Source organism: Phascolarctos cinereus, unplaced genomic scaffold (genome assembly GCF_003287225.1).
Source record: "Phascolarctos cinereus isolate Bilbo 61053 unplaced genomic scaffold, phaCin_HiC Scaffold_9;HRSCAF=440, whole genome shotgun sequence".
Lineage (NCBI taxonomy): Eukaryota > Metazoa > Chordata > Mammalia > Diprotodontia > Phascolarctidae > Phascolarctos > Phascolarctos cinereus.
In genome coordinates, this window is record NW_027556402.1 from 80325457 (window position 1) to 80351578 (window position 26122).

Genomic DNA, 26122 nt, shown 5'->3' on the forward strand with positions numbered 1-26122 from the left:
ACTGGAAAATTAACTTGTTTGAATCTCAGTTTTTTCATTTGTAAAATGGATGCAATAATACTTGTATTATCTAATTACTAACTTCATAAAGCTATTATGAGGAAAGCACTGCCACTTTGTAAAACACAAAACACTATCTAAAAGGTATAATAAATAAGTATCCAGGACTTTGCTCCCTTTCATTCTGTGTGAAACTATACAACTCTAAGAACTGAAAAGGATAACACAAATAACATCTTAACATAGGAAGTCACCTATAGTTTTTTTTCCACCTTAGTTTAAAAAGATGATATCTACAGAGAAAAATTTACAAGTTGTCAATTATACCCATTTTAAAAAAATTAACATTCTCGGGGCTGCCAGGTGGCACAGTGGATAGAGCACTGGCCCTGGATTCAGGAGGACCCGAGTTCAAATGCGGCCTCAGACACATGACCTTCACTAGCTGTTTGACTATGGGCAAGTCACTTAACCCCAACTGCCTCACCAAAAAAAAAAAAAATTCTCTTTATATAAATAAAATAGAAAACATGAAAGGTAAACTTTTATCCAAAAATCCACACCATTTCACAATATTTGCCTCCTGTAGACAAAATTAAGGAATAAGCTTTTAGGTTTTCTAGAACATATTTTGGGTTTGCCCATAATAGCAATTTATTAACAGCCTACCCTGATTTTTAAAAGTTATCAGTTAATTTTTAAAAATAATACAGAAAGAGTTAAAAATCAATTTTTTTTTCTACTGAAAGAGTTGGTTGTGGAACACATGTTCATATCAGTGATGATTTTTTATGGCTCTAAAAAAAATCAAGATTACAATCTTTTTACTGCAACAATGTTCTCCTTCAGACTCAGTCAAACTTCCCAGCTGAAATAACCAATCTCACTGCAACTCAAACTTTTTCTTTATGTGATAAGCTGTCAAACTTGATTTACATTTATAAGAAATGGGTTAGCCAACACAATTTCAAGCAGCAAACTACAGATGAATTAAAAGGGAAAAACTCCCCAAAATAGAGATGACATAGAGACTGGGGCAATAAGGGAACTATCAATCAAGTCTGAAAAGCCCTGTGGGACCCAAATTCCCATGAAGATGTGCAGGTTTTTGTACTTCAGTAAGAGGCAACAGTGAAATAAAGCAAACAATAAAAGGAAAAGACAAATCTGACGAGTACTATGGATCTATTGCATTCTTATGCACTATCAATCTCTTTTGTAACAAACGGATAAAATGGAACTCATTTTAAACAATGCACGTAATCAGTATAACTACTCCAAGAATAGAAGTAATTTTGTCATGCTATTCTTCCTCTCAAAAGTGCTGATATCCTATCCTTTCAAATATGCTGCCACAATGTTATTTTACTTACACAATGACTGTAAGAATTAAATAATTTCATACCTGTGAAGTTGAATCCAAAAGTTAAAAAAAAAAAACTGGTAAAGGAAGGTGATTACTTCAGACTTGCCATCACTTTAAAAACAATGTTCTATCTTAAATCCCAAATCACCATACTGCAAACACAAACTATTTCAAAGAAATAAAATGTACTATATATTGGCAAATGCTTCTAGATGAGATTAATCAACTTTTAATTAAATTTAAAACTGGGTTCTATAAGGGCAAAATTCAAAAGGTATGTGTGTGTGTGTGTGTGTGTGTATACAGATACACAAATATCTTAGTCTACATTGGGAGTAAGGGAGTAAGAAAATAGTCAAGTTTCAAACAGTAAATACACTGAAGCAACTATAATAGCAATATCATTTATTTAAAATATTTTTTTCATCTATGAAAGCTCATTTCACATGAGTTCTGCTCTAATTATCAAGATCAAAAATAAAGAAAATAAAGCCAGAGAAAAGTCCTCTGTAGAAAAAAAAAAGCACAAATGTATGTTTCTGCATCTCAAAAAACAGTCTTTGTACATCCAAGCTTTAGTCCCAGTTTCAGATACCCTAATGAACACCACTATCAATCTTGAGATCTGGCTTGTTCTTGTCATTCTTTACTGAGTAGATGAAGTATGTTAAGGTGTCCTTTTCATTTACTGGAATAGACCTAAAATGGCAACCAACTATCTATAAAGAGAAAAATTGAGGAAATTAGAGATTAAGACGTTCATTTTGCTTTTTCAAATAGTTACATCTAAAATCCCGCCAAAACAAAAAACAATGTGTTACATGTTAACCTATTCATTTTAAATATATATATATATATATACAGATTAAGCAGAAGACAGCAAAATTTCAAGGGAAACAAGATTCCTTATCTAACAGTTTTAAAACCACTTACTGTGAAAACAATTAGGAAGTTAATACTTTCATTTTTTAAACTATAAATTCCAATTAAGCATAATAGAAATGCATGTAAGCCTGCTAAGACACATCTGCATCCTTCTAATTCCCATTTGCAATGACCTTATTCAAATTAAAAAATGCAACTATCAAGATGAAAGAATTCTTCACTTGTACAGCATAAGCAAACCTGGGAACCTCCTGTTAGTGTTCTTTGTACTAGAGAGTCCTGAAAAAAATAATCTGCATATAGATAACTGAAGGAAAACAGAAGAAAGATCCATGTGTATTGGATATTTATCACCTTTCTTCACTTCTCATGATGCTAGGGATCAGTGATGTGTAACTACCAATTAATACCTTTTTAATTGATTAAACCATGACACCTTGACCTTTTCTTTTTTCTGAAAGTCAGAAACTTCCCAAAGAAAACCCCACCTACATATGAAACCTGGCTTAATGCCTAAAATACTAAGTTTCCATATTTGGTATACAGGCAGACTAAATTATAAAAATACATGCCTGTTAGAATTTGAGACAGCATTTCTCCCTCTGGAATATAATAAGATTGCTTCAGTTTCAATATAATTTAAAAAAATAAGTTAGGCTGTCAGAAGTTTAATAGTATCGCGACTTTTGTTTTTTTAAATAAAATCTCAAAGTAGAAACATTCATAACACTCTCTTCTCCTGAATTATTTTGATTTTAAATACCTTAATTTTGTTATTAGCCTGAAATGGAATGTTCTAAAATCTACATCTTAAGTTTCTTTTTGGTTAAGATGAACAGTTAGACAGAAAAACCTACTAGGGAATATACTATCCTTCCTTTTTTTATCACGTTTATTAAGAATGAAACAATAAATGAAAAATAATAATAAGTTACAGAGATATCACATCCTATAATTCTTACATAAAAGTCATTTCATTACATTGAACACACCAAGGAAAGCATTTCTCAGCTAGTCCACCACTGTCATGAAGTCATTATAACGGGAAACTAGCTAACTCATAAGCTCATCTGTGAACCTGTCTACTAGAAATGGTATGGATTAATACAGGATGTCCCTGTACTAAAGCTATTAAAGCTTAAACTCACACTAAGACTTTTGGGATACCTTGTTTATAATTCAAAATTCCTCATTAATAGTAAAGAGTATTAAGTCTTAAGAGCACATCTTAAACGACATGGCTACTGATATTAAAGGAAATGTACATTGTTAAAAGCTTTTCATGTATAGCAAAATTGCCATAAGAAAAATAGTATATTTTTATACGTCTTGATGTTTAAAAGGGCAGTGAAAACAAATCACAATCAATTAGTTCAATTATTACATAAAGGCCTATGCCCATATTTTCTAAAGAGTAAACAAACACTGTAAGGCACCTAGTATTTTCACAGCAAGCTTTCTAGTAACTAATGGTTCAAAATTCATTAAAAATTGGCTAAAGCCATCCTTTGGTGCAAAATTTTAGAAATTACCTAAAAATAAATACACAAGGTATTTAAGAAAGCATTACCCAAAATGTGGGAGTTAGTTTCTAGAAATGCGCACATTTAATGTAATCCTTTCTTTATTAAATAGCACAATAATGACTTCTACCTCAACAAGTTGTGCTTTGTTAAGTCCTGGTCTGGTTGTTAACTTGAAGTGTCTTTTGTACCTCCGAAGTGTGTTGACTTGTAATTGGTATAAATCAACCTATAAAGAATTAAGATACTTATTAACATTAATTTATGTATAACTTGATAAAATAGGTTAATTATAAAAAAAATTTATCAAATGCATTTGAAAAATCAAGGTTATTATTGATTTAAAGAACATTTTCTTTACAGGAGAATAGGAGACATTAAATATCAAATTAAGCCTAGAAAATACCATAAAGTCAAACTTCACCTACTTACAGGCATAATTATTAACAATAATATACTATTTAATTATTTCACATGTAGTTCATGATTTAAGCATTTAAATTTGTTGAAATGAAAAACAAAAGCAACATATTACATTTGATATAAAAACTATTCATTTACCTCTGGAGTATCTATATCTTGCACAGGTGAATCACCTCCATCATCATCACTCCCTTTCCTCTTTCTTCTGTTTCGAACACTCTGAATTAAGTTTTTGTGAAAGTCACAGATATAAAGGTGCCTTGCCTGGGGGGGAAAGACACCAACAACAACAAAAACAAAAAGCAAAAAAAAAAACAACTTTAAGTTTCCCACAGAGCTCATTACTACATAATTAAACCAAAATCTAGATTCTACTCTGAAAGTACCATATGCTATAATGAATTATTAAGGATAAAGTTATAAGAAAAGTAACTTCTAAGTTGGACATTCTTATTTCTATCATATTCCTTTTTTTCCAGAATCCCTCATGTTAAATCACCCCAGATTCATTTGATACAAAGAAAATAGCACTTTGCCTTGTTGTGTTGTGACTAATCTATTTCAGAAATGGTATGCTGCTGAAGAAGAAAGACAATAGAAGGAGAAGTTTCTTCTAGGCCTTTACTTTCTGGTATCAAAATACTGTGGGAGGGCAATGAGTTTAGGGCTGTCTTTTTCAAATAAGAGGAAGGCTTGTCTTACTGTAGAGCTCTTCTGACTATGACACTGCTTTCTCTAGAAAGGATCATTTTAAGTATAATATGTTCTTTTACCCTTCTTTCTTCCAGGCATAACTTCCAACTTATATTCAGGGTATCATAAATACCTAGTAGAGATCAACTTAAAAAAAGTTAACTACTAATTCCACATGCTTTATTAATAACTAAAGTTTTTAATAAACTGGGTTATCATCATGCTTACATCTCTATTTCAAATGGAAGCTACTCTCCAATAGTTTCAAGACCACGAAAGGCGTTTCTATGACCCAAGAAAACGAAACTAGTAACAACAAATACAAATTAACTTTTAACAAACTAATTTACTTATAACCTTTCCAATTGTAACAGTAATCAGTTAAAACAGCATGTTGACATTATAGTCAAATTATTTCACATCACTTCCCCTCCTATACTTTAGGTTCCCAAACTGGAATACTACCTAGTCCCTCAGCTGAAAAAGCCTTCTTTGTGCACTCCTGGCCTGTTCCTGTTCCAGTTGCTGGAATGCAGGCTCTTCCACTGCTCAGCCAATCAAAATTCCTTCAAGGATTAGCTCAGGTGCCTCCTCCGAGAAGCATTCCCGGATCCTTCATCTAAAAGTCTTTCTCTCTCCTCACATTTTCTTACAGTACTTTGGAGGTCTCCTTTGCCCCTAACACATTCTATTAACCTTTTATTATATTACTTTTAAAAATAAAAGTAAGCTCCTTGAGGGAAATGTCATTTTTCATTTCCCCAAGCCTCAAAGCACAGAATCTTATGAAATACTAGTCAGTTAACAGATGTGCGAGTTGATTTCTTGCACTTTTTCAAGAAATACATATACTCTGAAGGGCGATCCTTTGTCTTATGTGAGGGACTTTGTCGACAGACCTTCACAAACAGATTTCTAACCACGGAGGAAGTTAAAATCCAGGAAGGAGCGTGCTTATTTTTAAGGAAGGAGGAGGCTCGTTTTTGGCTGGCCTTTGGAGCTAACAGTTTCACCTACCTCCAGACAGACGAACTAAAAGGATCAAGCATAGCTTTTTAGAACCTCGGACACGATCACCGGGCCAGCCGCGGATGGCTGCCAAGAAGAACGTAAAATGGCAAAGACCTACGTGCAACACATCCACGAGGCACTGCCCTAGGCACAGGCTATGACTCCATCTACTAGACCCAACAGACAGCCAGGGCTCCTCGGCCACAGTGGGAGGAGCTCAGGGCTCTCGGACGCGTGTGTGTGTGTGTGTGTGTGTGTGTGTGTGTGTGTGTGTGTGTGTTGTGTATGTATGTGTGTTGTGTCTGTGTACGTGTATGTTGGGGGAGTAGAGCAAAGGGAGCCCCCTGCCCGACTCTCCCACGGCCAGCTCCACTGTTGTCCCGAGACCAGACGGGCAGCTCCAAACAGCACCAAGGGACAACCACTAGCGGAGCCAAGCTCCACGTCCCAGCTCGGGAAAGCCGAACAAAGGAGCCTCCCTGCCAGGCTGGGCCACAGGGCTGCGAAGAAAACAACTCTTCCCCGCTCGCTTTCCCCGCTTTGTTTCGCTTCCCAATCGTGCCCGAAAAGACGCCGAGGGGGAGGGAGGAAGGGAAGAGGAGGAGAAGAAAGTGGGGGGGGCTGAGGAGTTAGAGGGGGAAGTTAGAGGTGGGGGGAAGGGAAAAGGTAAAGGAGGATGGGGGCCTGGAGAAGGAGGTGGGAAGAGAGAAGTTAGAAGGAGGTAGATAGAGGCGGATGGGGGGGTTGGAGAAGAAGGTTGAGGTAGATGAGGGGCTACAGAAGGAAGTGGGGGGAGGTGAAGGAATTAGAGGTGAGCGAGGAAAGGGAGGAGGTGGAAGTGAACTGGGGCTGGAGATGAAGGTGGGAGAGTACGAGTTAAAGGTGAGTGGGGGCAAGGGAGAAGGAGGTAGAGGTGGATGGGAGAAGACAGGAGACGGTGGTGGAAAAAGAGAAAGAGTTGGAGCTGGCTAAGCTGCAGAAAGGAGGAGGTGAACAGGGGAAGAAGGAAAAGGAGGAGGAATGGGGGGGATAAGGTAGGCTAGGGACTGAGGATGCCAGGGCAGCAGCCGCCGCAGGAGTTGCAGTGACTTTGTTATCGCCGCCCCTCGATGTCCGCCCGCAGCGGGGTCGGCGGAGAGGTGAAGGCGGAAGAGCGGAGGGGAGCCCCCGATGCCCCCAGCCCCTCCCCCTGCCCGCGGACCCGCTCGCAGCAGGCACCGGGTCCTCGGGGTCACTCACCGTCTTGTCCAGGTCGATCTTGACCTTCTTTTGGGAGATGCTCTTCTGGATCCTCTTGCTGAAGCTGGCGTTGCCGGCCGCCCGGCTGCACCTCTCCCCGTCCTCCCGCAGACAGCACAGCTGCCCGGGCCCCGGGCCCGCCGCGCCGGGGGGACCCCCCGCGGCCGCCGCCGGCCCGGAGCCCGGCACCTCGGCCCCGCTCGCGGCCCCACCCCGGCCCCGGCGCCCGCCCCGGACGAGGCGGCGGCGGCGGCGGCAGCGGCGGCAGCGACCACCACGGCGGCCACGGCGGCGGCCGCGTCCCCTCCCCGGCTCACCTCGTCCGGGGGGAAGCCGTTCATGGTGGTCTCCCCTCCGAGGCGGCGGCGGCGGCGGCCGGGGGAGCGCCCTTCTCGCCTCCGCTCACGCACCCCTCCGAGCCGCGGCGAGCCCCGAGCCGGGCCGGACGGCGGGAGAGCGAGGGGGAAGCAGCAGCCTGCACTCCGGCCTCGGTCCCCACTCCGCTCCCGGGCCCCCGAGGCACCTGCACTGGGCCGACGGAGCGGCCCCGCTCCGGCCCGGGCCCCGGCGGCAACTCACTCCGCACTGGCCGGAGACAGCCCCGACAGTCCCCCGCGCCTTGCCCGGGGTACGCTCTTCGTCCCCAGCCGGCCGGCTCCGTGTTCCGGCTCCGGAAGGGGCGTCCGGCTCCGGCCGCGCTCACTCTGTCATGTGGAGACTCTTCAGCTGTTAAGCTGCTCCCCCTTCCCTCCTCCGCCTCTCCACGGCCCGCGGCTAGTGCGCAGGCGCAACACTGCTCCGCTCCACCAGCCCCTCCCCGCCTCCCTCCCAACACAAACATTCTCCCCTCTAACTCCTCCCACCTCAAGGAAGGAAGCCCTACGGGAAATGTAGTTCCTTCCGGCTCTCTCTCCATTTCTCCCCCCACCCCCACCAGCTCCACCCCATACCTTAGTTCTTCTCTTCTTTGGCTTGCCGGAGAGGTTGAAGAACTACTAATCCCGACGTGCATCGCGTAGCTACATGCTGGCAGGCCTGGCTCTTAGTTCCCTCCTGGCTGTCTGGGGAAAGGTGGAGCTGCCGGGTCGGCGTCTCGGGATTAGAAGCCCGGGGCTTTCCCTACTTTGGGTTGGGAGCTGGGAGCCAGGCTGTCGGAGGTACCCCCTGGGCGCAGTGCGTGCAAAGCGTGTGGATTTGGGAGGGTGGGGCGTGGAGAAGGTGGAGAAAGGGTCCTGAGGCCTCACTGCACGCACTGAGCTACCCTTGCCTCAGTGTCTGCCCCGCAGACTTGCTGCTGCTGAGTCCCAGCATCCGGTCCAGTGGACCCTTCCCCAGGCTCTCCCCTCCCTAAATATCTCCCCTGATCTCCAGCCCCCACATTTCCAACTGCTTGTTGGGAGTTGGGGAAAGGGAGCTCCCTGCCCGAATCCAGGCTGGTGTGTTTCCTGGTGAGAGTCGCAACCCTCACCCAAACCCCCCCACCCCTTTCCCAGTCAACTGAGGGGGGAAAAAGTTTTTTATTCTCCTTTGCCCTATCCGGGCACACTAAGCCTCCCAGTTTTGTTGTTGTTGGGAGTAGTCAACCCCTTTCCCTGGGCGGAGCTAACAACTTGTCCGAAAATAAAGAGGTGGAGAGAATCTTGGTTACCAAACCGCGAGAGGGAAGGGGGCGTGGATATGCCAACCAATTTATCCTTTTAAAGACTCCAGGCTACACTAACACGGCTTTGCAGAAACTTGGAAGGTCTATGTGAAGGTCCTGTTTTCACTGGCTTGCGGAAATGCAAAACCTCATCCACGCCTTCCCCACCCCCACTTTGCTGCTAAGGCTTTAGGAAAGGGATCCGAATGGAAGTTGCATCTTTGCTGGCGTCTATAATGTGTTAATGTAGTGAGAATTGCCTGCTCCGTCGTGGTTTCACTAAAGAATTAGGCCCTTTTCTCTTTCTCCACTCACTTCCTTGCCATACTGTTCATGGCCTCAGCTGTCAAGTAAAGCTGTTCCTCGAATTGATCTTAACCATTCACACACCCTGGTTTCGAACGGAGCATTCAAATCTCTTCCGTTTTTGTTAGATGCGTTACGTTCTTTCCATCTCCAAAATCTTTCATCAGAGGTGCCGGAGTCCCAGAGTTCCAGCCGTTTGCTGGATATCCCGACTTGGGAGTCATTGGAAAACACTAGCCAGCATAAAACTCAAAACTAAATTCCTCTTCCAAGGCGTTTATTTGTTTGTTTCAGGGTCCAGGAACTCTTTAAAATTTTTGATAACTATTTCAATAGAATTGGTATCCTTTGTAATCCTATATATTTTATTTTATGCATTTGAAATTTTTTTTTTGAGAATATATAGGCTTCAATAGACAGAGGTCCAAAACACAAACAAGGTAAGAACCTCTGGTAGATGAATATTTTTCCCAAAACATGTCTGTCTCCTTGTCTTCTCTACTTCTATTGATGGCACCACCATCCTCCCAGCCTCACACCCTCTCCCTCAGCCCCATTAAATAACACTTTCCCTCTCCAGCCAATCGTTTCGTACTATTTCTTGCTTTTATGTATGTCATATTCCTTTTTGTTATTTAGTCGTTTTCAGTTGTGTTCTCCTCTTCATGACCCCTCTTGAGGTTTTCTTGGCAAAGATACTGGAGTAGTTTGTCATTTCCTTTTCCAGCACATTTTACAGATGAGGAAACAGAGGCAAACAGGATTAAGTGACTTGCCCAGAATCACTCAACTAGTAAGTGTCTGAGGCCAGATTTGAGCTCAGGTCTTCCTGATTTCTGTCCACTGTGCCACCTAGATGCCTCCTCATATACCCTGTTGAATTATGAGACAGGAACCTTGTCTATCCTGTCTTATCCAAACCTTATGTTTCACTAGGGCTGACTGAGTGAGTACACAGTGGACATTTAATAAATATTTAATTAAATCAAATCCTCTACCCAATCCATGTTACTTTCCTTAATTTCTCTGTTTCCGTTGATGACACCAACATCCAGTCACCTAGGCAGTTATCTATGAGATCCCTCTCCCTGACCTACTCTCAGCCCCTATCCAGTCACTGGTAAGTCCAACTAGTTCTGTCTTTAAAGTATCACTTTCATCCTCTCTCTCTCTCTCTCTCTCTCTCTCTCTCTCTCTCTCTCTCTCTCTCTCTCTCTCTCTCTCTCTCTCTCTCTCTCTCTCTCTCTGTCTCTCTCTCTCTGTCTCTCTCTCTCTCTCTCTCTCTCTCTCTCTCTCTCTCTCTCTCTCTCTCTCTCTCTCTCTCTCTCTCTCTCTCACACACACACACACACACACACACTCCCCACCAACCTTTTCACTCCTACTACAACCACACTGGTTTAGGGCCTATATCTTCTTCCTTCCACTATTCTCCCAGGAAAGCTAAATTTCATACCTCCAGTCAATTTCCTCCCCATGTGTCTTTTATACTGCACTGCTCTTACCCTCTACCTACCTCAGTTTCACAACTATAACATGGGGATAATAACCTGTCTTCCAGTGTCGTGAGGATGTAAAGCACTTAGCACAGTGCCTGGAATACTATAAGTGCTTAATAAATGTTTATTTACCTCATCCCATTTTGATTGTTTTTTCCCCCTCTTGGTTTCTCTATGTAGAAAGCTTTTCTCCCACACAGCATGAAGATTAGGAGTATTTGGTGTTGCAATAACTATTAAAAATATCATTCTTTAAGTTTAAAAAAATACTCAACAGCTCTGCTCTATTCATACTCAAAAATCTTTGATGCCTTTTCATTGCCTATTAAATAAAATATAAACTCCTTTTCCTGGTATTCAAGAACTCTACAATCTGCTATCAGCACACCTTTCAAATTTCTTCAACTATTCCCCTTGTATAATGAATACTCCAACTAAACATGACATATAAAAATTGGTTGAAGGGACTGAGGATGTTGAGCTTGGAGAAGAGAAGACTTGGAGGGTAGCTGTCAAGTATCTGAAGGGATAGCACTCAGAAGAGGGAAGTTATTGGGATGCTTGGTCCCAGAGGGTAAAAAAGAACAATGCAGTAGAAGTCCTGGGTGTGGTGTTTCCAGTGCTTAGTACTGTGCCTGGTGCAAAGTAGGTACTTAATAAATGATTACTGGGTGACTGACTTGGAGCCAGGAGACCGGGAGTGGAAGAAATAAGCATTTATTAAGTGTCAACTATGTTGCAGGAGCTGTGCTAAACACTTTATAAATATTTCATTTGATCCTCACAACATCCAAGGGAAGTAGGTGCTATTGTTTTGTATTTGAGGAAACTGAGGCAGACAGATTATGTGGTTAAGTAACTTGCCTGGGTCACAACTAGTGTCTGAGGCCAGATTTGAACTCAGGTAAATCTTCCTGATTGTTCCAGGCCCAGCACTCTATCCACTGTGCCATCTAGCTGACTGTGGGCCCGCAGGGAACACATGTGGCGAAGATAAACATGTAGAAGGACACATATATAAGCAAAACAGGTAGCCAAGGCACATACGTGGAGGATCCCTAATCCTCTAATGCTGCATAGTTTCCATTGCCTTTTGGTGATGTCAGCACAATCAGCCTTTTACCTGGTCTGCTCTCTTCTTTACATTGTAAAACATGGTTCCTGCTTGTCTTTGCCAGGTACAGTTCTACTGGGCCTGAGATCATGGAGATTCTCCTTACTAACAGCTTCTGGCTTAAGTGGGAGTCCTTATCTCTTCTTCAAGGGAGGAACAAAGCTCTTTCTCCCCGGAAGAGTAGGCTCTGCCATTGCTCTTTTAGCTTAAACCTCAGAGGCTTTTCTGCTACAGTTCTTTGGAATAGGCATAAACCCTAAAACAGTCACTCACTGAATAAGTAAAAAGCCCTTTGGGTCTGCTTGTTTCTCAGAAGCAAGAATGAATGTTTCCTCTCCTGAAGGAGATTCCTCACTCCAAACATCAAGCATTGTAAAACACAAGGAATAATAATAACAACAACTGGAACTAGAACTTATATGGTATTTACTATGTGCCAGGCACTGTGCTAAGTGCTATAAAATGTTATGTCACTTGATGCTCACAGCAAACCATGAGACAGGTGCTATTATGGTCCAAATTTTGCAGATGAGGAAATTAACTTTAAAGAAGTGATCTGCCCAAGGCCACATAGCTAGTAAATGTCTATTTTGAATTCAGGTCTTCCTGACTTCAGACCCAGCACTTTACCCACTGTACCACTCAGAATGCCAACTTAGTTGACCAATGCTCTCAGGTTTAATTCATTTTTTTTCTCCTCTCTTTCCTGATTACCAAGGACTCTGTCATTCTCAGAGGTCTCACTCTGACTTAAGGTCAGAAAGTCCATACACTTCCTAGTCAGCTATTTCTCCAATGAACTGCTATCCATATTTGGAGGATTCTAGTTCTCAATTCCAAAACTACTTTGATACAAAGTCCAGATTGCAATAGATCAGCTCATCTAGTAGAGATTCCATGCCCTTCAGCCCAGTTGAGGACCAGAGTTAACCTATCTGTCACAAAAACTACTCCCTGCAGTGAACTCCTGAGGACTCTCTAGAGAAAGAGAACTTTAAGACCCTGTTGTATTTCCTCCAAGTGTGCCTCACTACCATTATACTTTTAAGTTTGTGTCTGTTTTCTTACTTTGCCCCCTGGACCCTGTTTACATTTATGAGAAAATGTATACCAGGTTTAGAGGGAGGGCAGAAAATTTTATAACACTGTTTTGGGTATGTAAATAGGTAAGAGTGCTGGATTTGGTATCAGGAAAACCTGAGTTCAAATGTGGCCTTAGATACTTAGATCTAGTTGTCTGACCCTGAACAAGTCACTTAACCTCTCTCAGCCTCAATCTCCTTTTCTGTAAAATGGGGGCAACCCACCTCACAGGATTGTCGTGAGGATCAAATGAGATAAACTACCTGTAGCATTTTGCAGCCCTTGGAGTGTTGTGTAAATACTAACTCTTTTTGCTTGCCCAGAGTCACACAGCTGAGTGTTACGTGTCTGAGGCCACATTTGAACTCAAGTCCTCCTGATTGCAAGGCTGGCAAGCATCCACTGCACCACCTAGCTACCCCTCTTATGCCTTTTCTAAGGGCTGAGTGAATCTACTGGCTGATTGTCAATGGGAAGCACACTTGTGGGTTCACAAGACATGCAATGCTAAAAGTAGTAACTGACAGGGTTGCCCATAGAACCTAAAGAAGTAGTCACCCCTCTGGGTACCCAACCTGCCAGTTCAAGTGCAACATTGGTACAGTGAATCCCCAAAGCGGATGCTGCAAACATATTAGGAGAACTCAAACAGTAGCAACCTAGTGACCATTACCTAGCTTTTGTTTCTGCCACTCCTGCTTTCAATTGCCATCTCCCACCATCTTGGAGCAGCTAGTCTTTGCATGGCATCAGTCAGTCTGATTTTCTTCTACTGTCTTCCCTCTGCCTGTCTTATCTACCTACAAGTAGAACTAGGGGTTTTATATCTATAATCATGCTAAGTGCCTAAGGAAAAACAGCAAAGTGGATATGGCTACTTTCTCTCAGCAAGGCTTCCCTTCCCTCTCCTTCCATTTCTTTTTTCTTCTCTCCAAGTAAGTAATGTTTAAAGTTTTTCCAACTGATTCTATGCTAAAAACCATTCCTGGCAGTTTGATTCAGTTGTCTACAGGCAAAATATTTTGATAAAATTCTTTTCAATGTGGTAGAATGAAATGTTGTCATCATTAGAAACCTTAGGAACTAATTCAGATTTATAATAATAAGAGTCATCCTTCAGTTGATGAGTGGTCAGGGGATATGAATAGGTATTCTCAAGGGAAAAAAAAACCAAACTATCTATAGCCATATGAAAAAAATGCTCCAAATCACTAATAATCAGAGAAATACAAATTAAAACACCTCTGAGGTTCCACAAACCTCAGACTGGTAAAACTGACAAAAAGGGGAAAAAAACCAAATATTAGACTACAGGAAAACAGGCATATTGATGCAGTGCTGGTAGAGGTGTGAATTGTTATAGCCATTCTGGAAAGCAAATTGTAATCACACCCTCAAAGTTACTAAAATGTACCCTTTGACCCTGAAATGCCACTACTAGGCCTATACTCCAAAGCAATTAAAAAAAAAAAAGGAAAATATTCTTTATGTATAAAAATGTTTAGAATATCTCTTTTTGAAGTAACACAGAACTAGAAACCAGGGTATGGGGGGGGAGGGGTGGCAGTGTCCATCAGTTTGGAATGACTGAACAAATTATCATATATGAATGTAGTGGAAGGCAATTGTGCTGTAAGGAATAATAAAAGGAATGGTTTCATAAAAACCTGGGAAGACTTGTATGAAACAATGCAGAGTGAAGTGAGCAAAACCAGGAGAACAATTTATGTAGTAACAACATTGTAAAAAATGTTTTTGAAAGACTTAAGAATTCTTAATTCAATAATCAATCATGATTCCAGAGGAGGGATGATAAAGAATGCTACCTACCTCTTGACAGAGAAGTAATGGACTAAATATACAAAATGAAGCACATTTTTTTGAGATGGCCAATGTGAGAAATTTTTTTTTGCCTATATATATTTGTTATAAGGGCTTTGTTTTTCTTTTTTTCTCAGTGGAGAGCAGGGTAGGAGGAAGAAAAAATGAATTCTTGATACTTGAAAAAATTTAAATTAAAAAAAACCCTTACCATTGTAGAGATTGAATTATTCCTCATCAAAATTTCTTCTGGGTCACCAAAGTGTGCATGGCCCTAGTGTGGCATGCCTGTAACTGGTTTTAATTTGGGCACCAGCAAGGTATAATGTTCATTTTTTTACCCTAAATCTAAGAATATATGTCAATTTTGTAGCCATTGATTTAGTTTATACTTCCTAAAAACATGAAAATATAAAACAAAAATTTATCACATGAATTAACAAATGCATCAAATGAGCTAACATATAAAACACTTGCAAATCTTAAAGATATATATGTGTGTGTGTGTGTATGTGTGTGTGTATGTATACACATATGTATTTGTACTGTCATATCTGACTCTTCATGACCCCATTTGGGGTTTTCTTGGCAAAGATACTGGAATGGTTTGCCATGTCCTTCTCCAGTTCATTTTACAGATGAGAAAATGGTTAAGTGACTTACTGGAGTCACATAGCTAGGCAGTGTCTGAAGCCAAATTTGAACTCAGGAAAATAAGTTTTCCTGATGGACTCTAGGTCCACCATCTATCCACTGTGCCACCTAGCTGCCTGTATGTGTGTGTATGTATGTATGTATGTATTATGTATATGTGTATAAGTGTGTGTCTGTATATATATATATATATATATATATATTTGTTGTTACTATCATTATTATTATCACCTAGTTTAGCATTCATACTTAAGATCTATTATTGTTAGACATGTTAGGAAATGTTAGGAAAGAGAAGCAACATTAAGTGGCAATGTCTTTCAGGAAAACGTATGATGGGTATAGTCAAATAACTAGAGTGATAGTATTAATATATCAATATGTAAATGACTTGTACTTTCATTGGTGGAGGAACTGGCCATATTAGAACTTCCTCTATCTTAGCACATCCCATCCCTTTTATATTAGATAGTTGCATTAAGCTTAGAGAGTTTCAGTGAATTTCCCAGGTTCACACATCTAATAACTGCTAGGAGTTGAAATTTGAACTGAAGTCTCCCTGACTCAAGGCGAGCAATGCATACACTCACCATGCTGCTTTTCATGGTGGTATTTAACAGCGGCAAACATTTTACACTAATGAAGAATATAAAATGAAAGCCAAGAATAGATGTTGGGTTCTCAAATGTTATACTTTCAATAATCTTTTTGATGTCTCAGTTTTATTTGTTACTATTTCATTTCAAAAGTTAGCTTCTCAGACTATTCCAAAGAGTTCATAGGATGCCTGTTTTACACAATAACATGTTTTCTTTTAGAATGAGGGAGAGAAGGAAGGTGAGAAGGACAGGAGTGGGGGACTTGTTTTGTGCCTACCCAGGATATGTTCTTGTGCAGGACAAGAACAATGATCCTGAAGACTCAAGACATTTGAAGTCTTTCAACACTTACTCGATGTGTGGCCCCAGAAAAGTCTCTTAACTTTCTGGTTCTTAGTTTACTGAATTAAAATGGTAACAATCCTTGTACCACCTATTTCATGTGTTTGTTGTATGGAAAGTGCTTTGAAATCATAAAGCATTATGGTTTTAATAGCTTAAAACTTCAGTAAAGCCTTTGAACACCTCCCATAAATGTAAGTGATTTACTTATTTACCCTAGAGAAGGAAGACAGGACATTCCTACCACTTTAATATCCAGGGAAATCCAGCACAATTCTTTATACACTATTTGAGTGAGAAAAGACAAAAGGATATGCTGGCCCAAATCCTGGAGATTGCTTCTCACTGACATCACTTCCAGCTCAACTTCCCTTAGATCTTACTGTCTATTACCGATAGATACAGACCAGGAAAGAATTTGGATTAAGCCCAGCTTTAAAAGAGATCAGTGATGGCCTTGAAATGTAGTTAAAAGATTCATGTGTTTGAATTGAATTGAACAAGCATTTGTTAAACACCTATTCTGGCAAAAATAAAACAATTCTTGCCCTCAGAGAATTTACATTGTCCTGAAAGGATATCACACATAAACATAACACGTATGTTAGACATATTTGCCTGCATATTCACTTTTCTAGGAGCACTTACAAGAATGTGACAATCATTCTCTTGTTCTGACACGGATGTGTACCAGATGTACATTAATGGGATAGCCATCCTGATGGGTAGGCTAGCCAAACGGCAGTCGTGTTTTACTGTACTATACTAAGCTGGATTGTGTTTTGTTTCGGTGGGGCTGCTATATAGTTATGATCTCAAAAGTCATTAAACCACGGAGTTTTTAAAGAATGAATTTGATTAACCCTTTTTAGACTTGAGCTTTTTTTTTTAAACAAGTGGAAATTTGAGGGAGAAGGCACAGATAATAGTGCTGTGAGAGCTCTAGTCTATCATTAGTTTTGTAGGGAAAGCCTAGAGGGATTAAAACTAGAGTAGGCCAAACCCATGTTGCCTATCACTGGTGTTCAGATGAAACTTATTTTAAACGCCCTCAAATTTAGGGATTAGCATAGGGTGGGGTGTAATGGCTGGGAGAAACCTCAAAGGGACTATACTAAAAAAAGAAAATTAAGACCCACTAATCTGAAGGCAAAAAGAATGAGCTGCCTAGAGAATTTTCCAAATAAAAATGAAAAAAAAAATCACCTAATTTTCAGTCCTTTGAATAAATGACAAATAAATGCATTCAGTTGTTAATGGAGATAGGTTCTTAATGACTACAGATTGAAAAGTTGTCCTTGCAACTATTAATGATGCAATTAAATTCAATTTGACAAATAGTTAAGTACCTACTACAAGCAAGGCTTTCTCTAGGAGCTCAGAATATTTCTATACATCAATTTTCTGTAATTCAAATTAAACACCGACTATGGGCCAGGCACCACACTAAGTGTTGGGGATACAAAAAGAAGTAAGAGACAATTCCTGCCCTCAAGGAACTTACATTCTAATGTAGGAGATAAAATTTTATTTATATATATATATATATATATATATATATATATATATATATATGTATGTATGTATGTATATATGCATATACATACATACATATACACACACATATATACATATATATAGACATACATATATACACACACACAAAGCAAGCTATATACAGGATAAATAGGAAATAATTAAAAGAGGGAAAGTACTAGAATTAGGAGGGGTTAGGGAAGGCTACCTATAGAAGGTGGGATTTTAGTTGGGTCTTACAAGAAGCCAGAAAGGCCTGTAGTCACAGCAAAGGAGAGAGAGCATTCCAGGAGTGGGAGACAGAGAAAAAGCTGGGAGCCAAGAGAGATGGAGAATGGAGTGTCTTGCCTGTGGAACAGCCAAGAGGCCAGTGTCATTGCATCAAAAAGTACATATTGGGGATTAAAGTATAAGACAGGAAATGTAGGGTGGAGATAGGTTATGAAAAGCTTTGGATGCCAAACAACAGTTTGTATTTGCTCCTGGAGGCAATAGGAAGCCACTGGAGTTTACTGAGTAGTAGGGGGAAAGGGGTGACATGATCAGACCTGTGCTTCAGGAAAATCACTTTAATGGCTGAGTGGAGGCTGGATTGGAACGGGGAGAGACTTGAGGCAGACAGACCCACCAGCAGGTTAGTGCAATAATCCAGGCATGAGGTGATAAGGTCTTGCACCAGAGTGGTAGAAATGTCAGAGCTGAAAGGGGGAGGGTGTATTTGAGAGATGCTGCAAAGTGAAATTGGCAGGCCCTGGCAACAGCTTGGGTATGGGGAAATAGGGGGTGATACACACAATGATGTGGGTATTTCCTCCCCCTTTAAGTTTGTAATCCCTCTATGATTTAACCATTAATCTTTAAAATTTCTGTAGATGATTTTTTTTTTCAGTAATCCTGGATTTAGTTAAACTCATTCTGAGATAAGACATATACACATCACCAGGCTGATAATCTTTTAAGTATGGTAGATCCTGGCACAGCTTTTGGCCCCACTGGCATAGCTTTGGAATGTTAAACATCATCTCCATGTTGGGGCAGCTAGGTGGATAGAGCACTAGCCCTGGAGTCAGGAGGATCTGAGTTCAAATCCGGCCTAGACACTTAACACTTACCAGTTATATGACCTTGGGCAAGTCACTTACTCCCGTTGCCTAGTCAAAAAAAAAAAAAAAGGTTGGGAGCAGCTAAGTGGTGCATTGGATAGAGCACTGGTGCTGGAGTCAGGAGGACCTGAGTTCAAATGTGACCTCAGACACTTGACACTTACTAGCTGCATGACCCTGGGCAAGTCACTTAACCCCATTGCCTAGCCAAAAAAAAACCCCAAAACAAAAAAAACCCATCATCTCCATGCTATGATGAGGCACCAGACTAGACCTTAACAGAAGGGGCCTTAAAAGAGTTAGGAATACAAGGATAAAAATTACACAGTATGTTCCTGCAAAGTGCTTATAATTCTGGAGGTGGAAATGGGGCATGATACTATATGCAGATATGCATTTTTCAAGGTAGGGAATGAGGGGAATGTATAGGATGTCACCAGAGTAAACCAGAGCAAAGTAATAAGGCTAAAAGATTAGGCATTTGTTTGCAGTTTAGGTGGAAGGTGTAGGGATACACATTAACACCTCTATATCCATTAACACCTATTTGGGGCCTTGCCTTGACAGAGGCCAGAATACTGTTGGCCCATTCACACCTCATTAAGGATGAGTGATTAAATCTTAGCAGTGGGGATGATTTGATTGGCTCAAGAGATGTCAGCAGCTGGTCCAGCTCTTCTAGGGGGTGTTAGTAGGGAATTAGGGAAAGTTTTGGGTGAAGGATTATAAATTCGTTTTTGGAAATGTTTATATTTAAGATGTTTTTGCATTAGAAATATACAATAGGCAGATGGTGATGTGGGACTAGAACTCTGAAGAAAGACTACAGCTGAATTTATAGATTCAGCAGTCATACATACAGAGTGGATAATTAAACCTATGTGGGCTGATGAAACGAGGTAATAGAATTTACAGAAATAAGAGGTGTGGGCCAAAGACAGGAGCCTTGGGGAAACAGCTACGGTTTAGGGTTGTTTATATGAATGATGAGCCAATAAAGAAAGTGGAGAAACAAGCATTCTAGAGGTAAGAGAAGAGAGATTGTCCAAGAGGAGAGGGTAGTTGATTCAGAGCTGGAAGGGTCATCTAGTCCAACCCTATCATTTTATAGATAGGAAACTGAGGCCCAGAGAGATTTACATGGCTTTCCCAAAGTCACAAAGGTAATCCCTATTACAGATAATACTTGCTGATGGTTTTAGATAGATACTAATAATTTTAAGAAAGCTTCATTTATTCCTATGTTTTCTAGGTTTGTTTGTTATTGTTTTTTAAAATAGGAAAGAGTGTTGTATTTTGTCAAAAGCTTTTTCTGCATCTGTTGAGATAATCATATAATTTCTGTTGATTTTGTTATTAATGTGGTCAATTATGCTGATAGTTTTCCTAATATTGAACCAGCCCTGCATTCCTGGTATAAATCCCACATAGTCAAAGTGTATGATCTTTGTGATCTATTGCTATAATCTTCTTGTTAGTATTTTATTTAAATTTTTATATCAATATTCATTTAAGGAAATTGTTCTATTATTTTCTTTCTCCAGTTTTGTTCTGGCTGTTTTAGGCATCAATACCTATGTTACCTTTCAGAGTAGTGTCATGCAAAGCCGAAGAAGAGAGATTGTCCAAGAGGAGAGGGTAGTTGATTCAGAGCTGGAAGGGTCATCTAGTCCAACCCTATCATTTTATAGATAGGAAACTGAGGCCCAGAGAGATTTACATGGCTTTCCCAAAGTCACAAAGGTAATGAGTATTAAAGCCAGGATTCAAACCCAGGTGCTCTGAGGCCAGATCCAGTGTGCTCTTTCTATTGCGCCCTTCTGGCTTCTTTAAAAAAAAATTTTTTTTATATCCTACTTTCCAGGTTTCCCAGCAATTTTTGTCAAATAGTGATTTCATGTCCCAAATTCTTGTATCTTTGGGTTTGTCAAACACTAGGTCATTTACTCCCGTGTCTTGTCTACCGCTATTTCTTATCTAATACCAGATTGTTTTGATGATTACTGCTTTGTAATACAGTTTGAGATCTGATCCTGGTAGGCCAATTTCCTTCCCTTTTTTTTCCCCATTGAGTCCTTTGATATTCTTGACCTTTTATTCTTCTAGATGAGTTTTGTTATTGTTTTTCTGGTTCTATAAAATAATTTTTTTGTAATTTAATTGGTATGGCACTGAATAAGTAAATCAATTTAGGTAGAATTTTCTCTCTTATATTGGCTCAGCCTATCCGTGAATAATTAATATTTTTCCAGTTGTTGAGATCTGACTTTATTAATGTGAAAAGTGTTCTGTATCCTGGGTTTATCTTGGCAGGTAGACTACCAAGCATTTTATATTGCCTGCATATATATGTATTTGCGGTTTCTACTATTTATTGGTGTACTTTTTCCTTACAACATCTCATATGTACAGAGTAAACTCTGACTTCCCATGTGTCAGTCATTCTCTCTCCTCACAGAAAGCCATATCATTATTAACCAATCATCTATCCCCATCATCAACAAAGAAAATTAATAATACCCACTCACTGAAATGGAAAACTTTCCATCATTGATCCAGAGAATAGAAGTTCTTTGAAAACTAGGGCCCTTTTAAGGTCTAGCACAATGCCCTTGCATAGTTTCCTAAGCATTTTTTTAATTTATTTAAATTTATTTATTTATTTTTAGTTTTCAACATTAACTTTTATAAGATTTTGAGTTCTAAAATTTTTCCCCCTCCCTCCCCTCTTCCTTCCCCAAGATGGCATGCAATCTGATATAGGTTATACTGCAGATATTTTAAATGGAATTTCTCTTTCTGTCTCTTCCTGTTGGACTTTGTTGGGGCAACACATAGAAATGGTAATGATTTATGTGGGTTTGTTTTATATCCTGCAACTTTGCTGAAGTTGTTAATTTTTTCAACTAGTTTTTTTAGTTGATTCTATAGGATTCTTGAAGTATACCATCATCTGCAAAGAGTAATACTTTTGTTTCCTTATTGCCTTGTCTAATTCCTTCTATTTCTTTTTCTTGTCTTATTGCTATAACTAACATTTCTAGAATAATACTGAATACTAGTGGTGAAAATGGACATCCACGCTTCACCTCTGATCTTAGTGGAAAGGCTTCTAGTTTATCCCTATTACAGATAATACTTGCTGATGGTTTTAGATAGATACTAATAATTTTAAGGAAAGCTTCATTTATTCCTATGTTTTCTAGGTTTGTTTGTTATTGTTTTTTAAAATAGGAAAGAGTGTTGTATTTTGTCAAAAGCTTTTTCTGCATCTGTTGAGATAATCATATAATTTCTGTTGATTTTGTTATTAATGTGGTCAATTATGCTGATAGTTTTCCTAATATTGAACCAGCCCTGCATTCCTGGTATAAATCCCACATAGTCAAAGTGTATATCTTTGTGATCTATTGCTATAATCTTCTCGTTAGTATTTTATTTAAATTTTTATATCAATATTCATTTAAGGAAATTGTTCTATTATTTTCTTTCTCCGGTTTTGTTCTGGCTGTTTTAGGCATCAATACCTATGTTACCTTTCAGTGAAATGTAGCTTCCCTGCTTATCTCTTTTAATTAGGTCTATTTTTGCTTTTGCTTTATCTGAGATCATGATTGTTACCCTTGCTTTTTATTTTTTACCCCAGCTAAAACATAATAGAGTCTGCTCTAGCCACCCCCTACTTTTTTATTCTGTGTGTCTCTCTGTTTCAAGTATGTTTCTTGTAAACTGTTGAATTCTGTTTTTTTTTTTAATCCATTCTGCTATTGGCTTCCATTTTATGGGTAAGCTCATCCCATTTACATTTATAGTTGTGATTACTGTGTGCTTCTCACCATCCTATTTTCCACCTTTTTTATCCTTCTCTCTCTTTTTATCTATCCCTCCCTAAAAGTCTATTTTGTTTATGATCTTTGCCACCCCCAAACCTCATTCTATCAGCCCCTCTCTCCTTCTCTTATTCCCTTCCCCTCCTACTTCCCTGTAGGATAAGGTACATTTCTGTGCCCAACTGAGTATGTATGTTATTCCCTCTTTGAGTGAATTCCCATGAGAGTAAGGTCCAACCATTGCCTGCCACTCCTCCGCCTCCATTTGCTTTTCTACTGTAAAAGCTTTCTATCTTCCCCTTTCTTCTTCTCCCTTCTCCCTTTCCCCAGTACATCCCTCTTTCTTACCCCTTAATTTTATTTTTTAAATCATCCCATCATATTCAACTCATACCCATGCTCTCTATTTATACTCCTTCCAACTGCCCTAATAATGATAAAGTTCTTAGGAATTACAAGTATCATCTTCCCATATAGGAATGTAAAAAACATTTTTATCTTACTGATTCCCTTATGGTTTCTCTTTCCTGTTTACCTTTTTATACTTCTCTGGAGTCTTATATTTGAAAGTGAAATTTTCTATTCGGCTCTGGCCTTTTCATCAAAGTTGTTTAGAGGGGTGTTTGGGAGAGTTCAGCTGATGCTTCTCCACTCTGTCACCTTGGCTTTGCTTTCATTCAGGCTCCTTAATCCACTTTGTTTCTCTGATATGAATGGTCAGGCTGATCTTTTTCAAATAAGTATGGATTTAATTGGAAGGCTTTTGTCATATTCCACGAGTCCATGTATAGAATCAGCTGCAAATAGAAGTTTTAAGTAGATGTTTAATAAACGTTTTTTGACTGACTGGCTAAAGGGTCAGGTTATGGAGAGATTTAAATGTCAATCTGAGGAAATTATATTTTATCCTAGAGGATATAGAGAGCCAAAAGAGTTTGGGGGGAGTGACATGAGCAGACTTTCATTTTAAGAAAATCTCTTTAGAATTGAAGAGACCTTTTTGTTGTTGTTTAGTTGTTCAGTCTTGTCCAACTCTTTGTGATCCTGTAGACCATACTGTCTGTGAGATTTTCTTGCCAAAGATAGCGGAGTGGTTTGCCATTTCCTTCTCCAGTGAATTAAGGGAAAGAGAGGTTAAGTGACTTGTCCAGGGACACACAGCTAATAAGTGTTTGAGGCCAGATTTGAATTTGGGTGTTCCTGCCTTTAGGCCCAGCACTTTATCCACAGAGCCACCTAGCTACCTCCAAAGAGACCTTGGAGGTAATCTATTCCAATCTCTATGTTTTCAGATGGGAAACTGGGGCCTAGAAAAGTTGAATGACTTGTCCAAAATCACACAGGTAGTAAGACAGATAGACAGGATTTGAATTCAAGTCCTTTGATTCTAAGCCCAGCACTCTTTCCACTCTACCACAGGGCTTCTTCATTTATTTCCTACTTCAAATTGTTAATAATCTTTTTTATGAGCATATTTCATAGTTCTCCAATTTAGCTATAACCTCCTTGAAGTCAGAACCTGTTCCTTAAATTTCTTCATATCTCCTCCAGATATTAGTATATAGTACACACTCAATGAATACGTGTTCGTTTAGGCCTCCTTTCCCTGAGTCTGAAGGCCCTCCTCGTATAGACCCATCTGACTTTCTTTTTCTTAAAAACAAAAATGTTATTGATGATCTTTTAAAATAAAATGCTATAATTCTCCTCCCCCTCCCAACTCCATAAACTCTCTATTGTGACAAAGATATATTAAACAAAATATTCACCATGTCTGTCTTCTTCACTAATGGTTTCACTACTTCTCTGTCAAAAAGAGAGAAGTACCCTTCACTATCCAGTCTCTGGATTCATGATTAATTGTTGCAATTTAATTGGACAAGCATTTATTGAGTACCTTCTATTTGCCAGGTACCCTGAGGTACGAGGAAAAAAATCCAAAACATTCTCTCCTCCCAAAGATCTTACATATTACTGAGGAAACAACTTATATACAGAAAAGTATATTCAAAACACATACAGAGTAAATACAAGATACTTTGGGGGGGGCACTAACAATTGGGGAGATTAAGAAGGGTCTCCCATAGGAGACGGTACCTTGTTGTTATTGTTGATCCTTCATTCTCAAAGAGGACCAATGACATCAGGAGGGTGATGTCTTGACTTGCAAGTGACTTGGATTTAAGTGAGGCAGAGCTGTGCAGAGTCATCAGCCTCACTGTCTCCTCCAAAGTCATCAGAGTCCAATGGCAACACATAGGTCAGGATTACTTGCAATGGCCCTAGATGTAGCGGGAGACTTTGGCATTTTTTAAGCTACACTCTTTCCCAGATCTCGGTTTTGGAGACCTGAGTTGTTTTTGAAGGAAGTTTAAGAATTCTAAGAGTTGGAGGTGAGGTGGGAGAGTATTCCAGGGATGGTGGAGGACAGCCTATGCAAAGACATGGAAGATGAAATGTTAGTTCCAGTCTGGCTGGAACTTAGACTACATGATGGGGAGTAAATGTGTATGTAATCAGTCTGGAAGAACTACTTGGAGCTAGAATGTGAAGGGTTTTAAATGTTAAATGTCCTAAGGCAAAAGGGAGCCACCACTTCTTCAGCAACAGTGTAATGTGATCAGACCCATCTGTGCTTTAGAGATGTCAATTTGGTAGGGATGTGGATGGTGGCTTCAGAAGGAGCTTGGAGACAGAGTCTAATTAAAAGCCTATTGCAATAGTCCCTGAAAGAACAGAATGAGGTCCCCAGCTTGGTATATGAGTGGAAAGAAGGGTATGGAAGAGAGGTATGTTGTGAAGGTAAAATTGACAGGACCTGACAATTGATTCAGTATTGAGGTATTAGAGAATGCAAAGCTGAGAATGAATGAATAAATGAATGAACAAATATTTATTAATATTTTATTTATTAATACTGCTATGTAAATGTTTTTACAATAACTCTAGATTATGAATCTGGGTATCCAGAAAAATGATGGTGCCTTGAAGAGGGAAGTTAGGAAACGGTAAAGTATGTGGGGGGGGGGGTGGGGGGGGATGAATCCTGTTTTGGACAAATTAAGGTTGAGATGCCTATGGGATATCCAGGTGTAAATTAGGCAATAACATTTGATTGGTCACAGAAGGAGGAAAAAGATGAGGAGTAGATATGTAGACTTGGGAGCCATCTGCATAGAAAAGATAACTGAACCCAACTCAACAAGAGAGAGAAGAGAGGAGACCAAGACAGAGTCCTTGTGGGGGGGTATATGCACAGTTAGGGGGCAGGACGTTAATGATCATCCATCATCTCAGAAGACTGCGAAAAAAAGGCCAGATAGATAGTTCAGAAAAGTATAGTGCCATTAAAACCCAAGTAGGAGTTGTGATGTGTTTCAATGTATACATACATACATACATATATAGAGTAAATTGTTCTCTTTGATCTGTTTACTTTACTCTATATCAGTT

At 39.8% G+C, this 26122-nt stretch overlaps 1 protein-coding gene across 1 annotated transcript; it reads right to left on the bottom strand.

Annotated features, from left to right (window-relative positions):
* Nucleotides 1–1756: 1756 nt before the first annotated feature.
* Nucleotides 1757–7573, bottom strand: SAP30 (Sin3A associated protein 30). The gene is given in 5 exon segments (XM_020997869.2): nucleotides 1757–2085; nucleotides 3905–4003; nucleotides 4336–4461; nucleotides 7141–7352; nucleotides 7355–7573. Coding segments are annotated over 5 exon segments (687 nt in total). The 5' UTR covers nucleotides 7482–7573; the 3' UTR covers nucleotides 1757–1962.
* Nucleotides 7574–26122: the final 18549 nt, after the last annotated feature.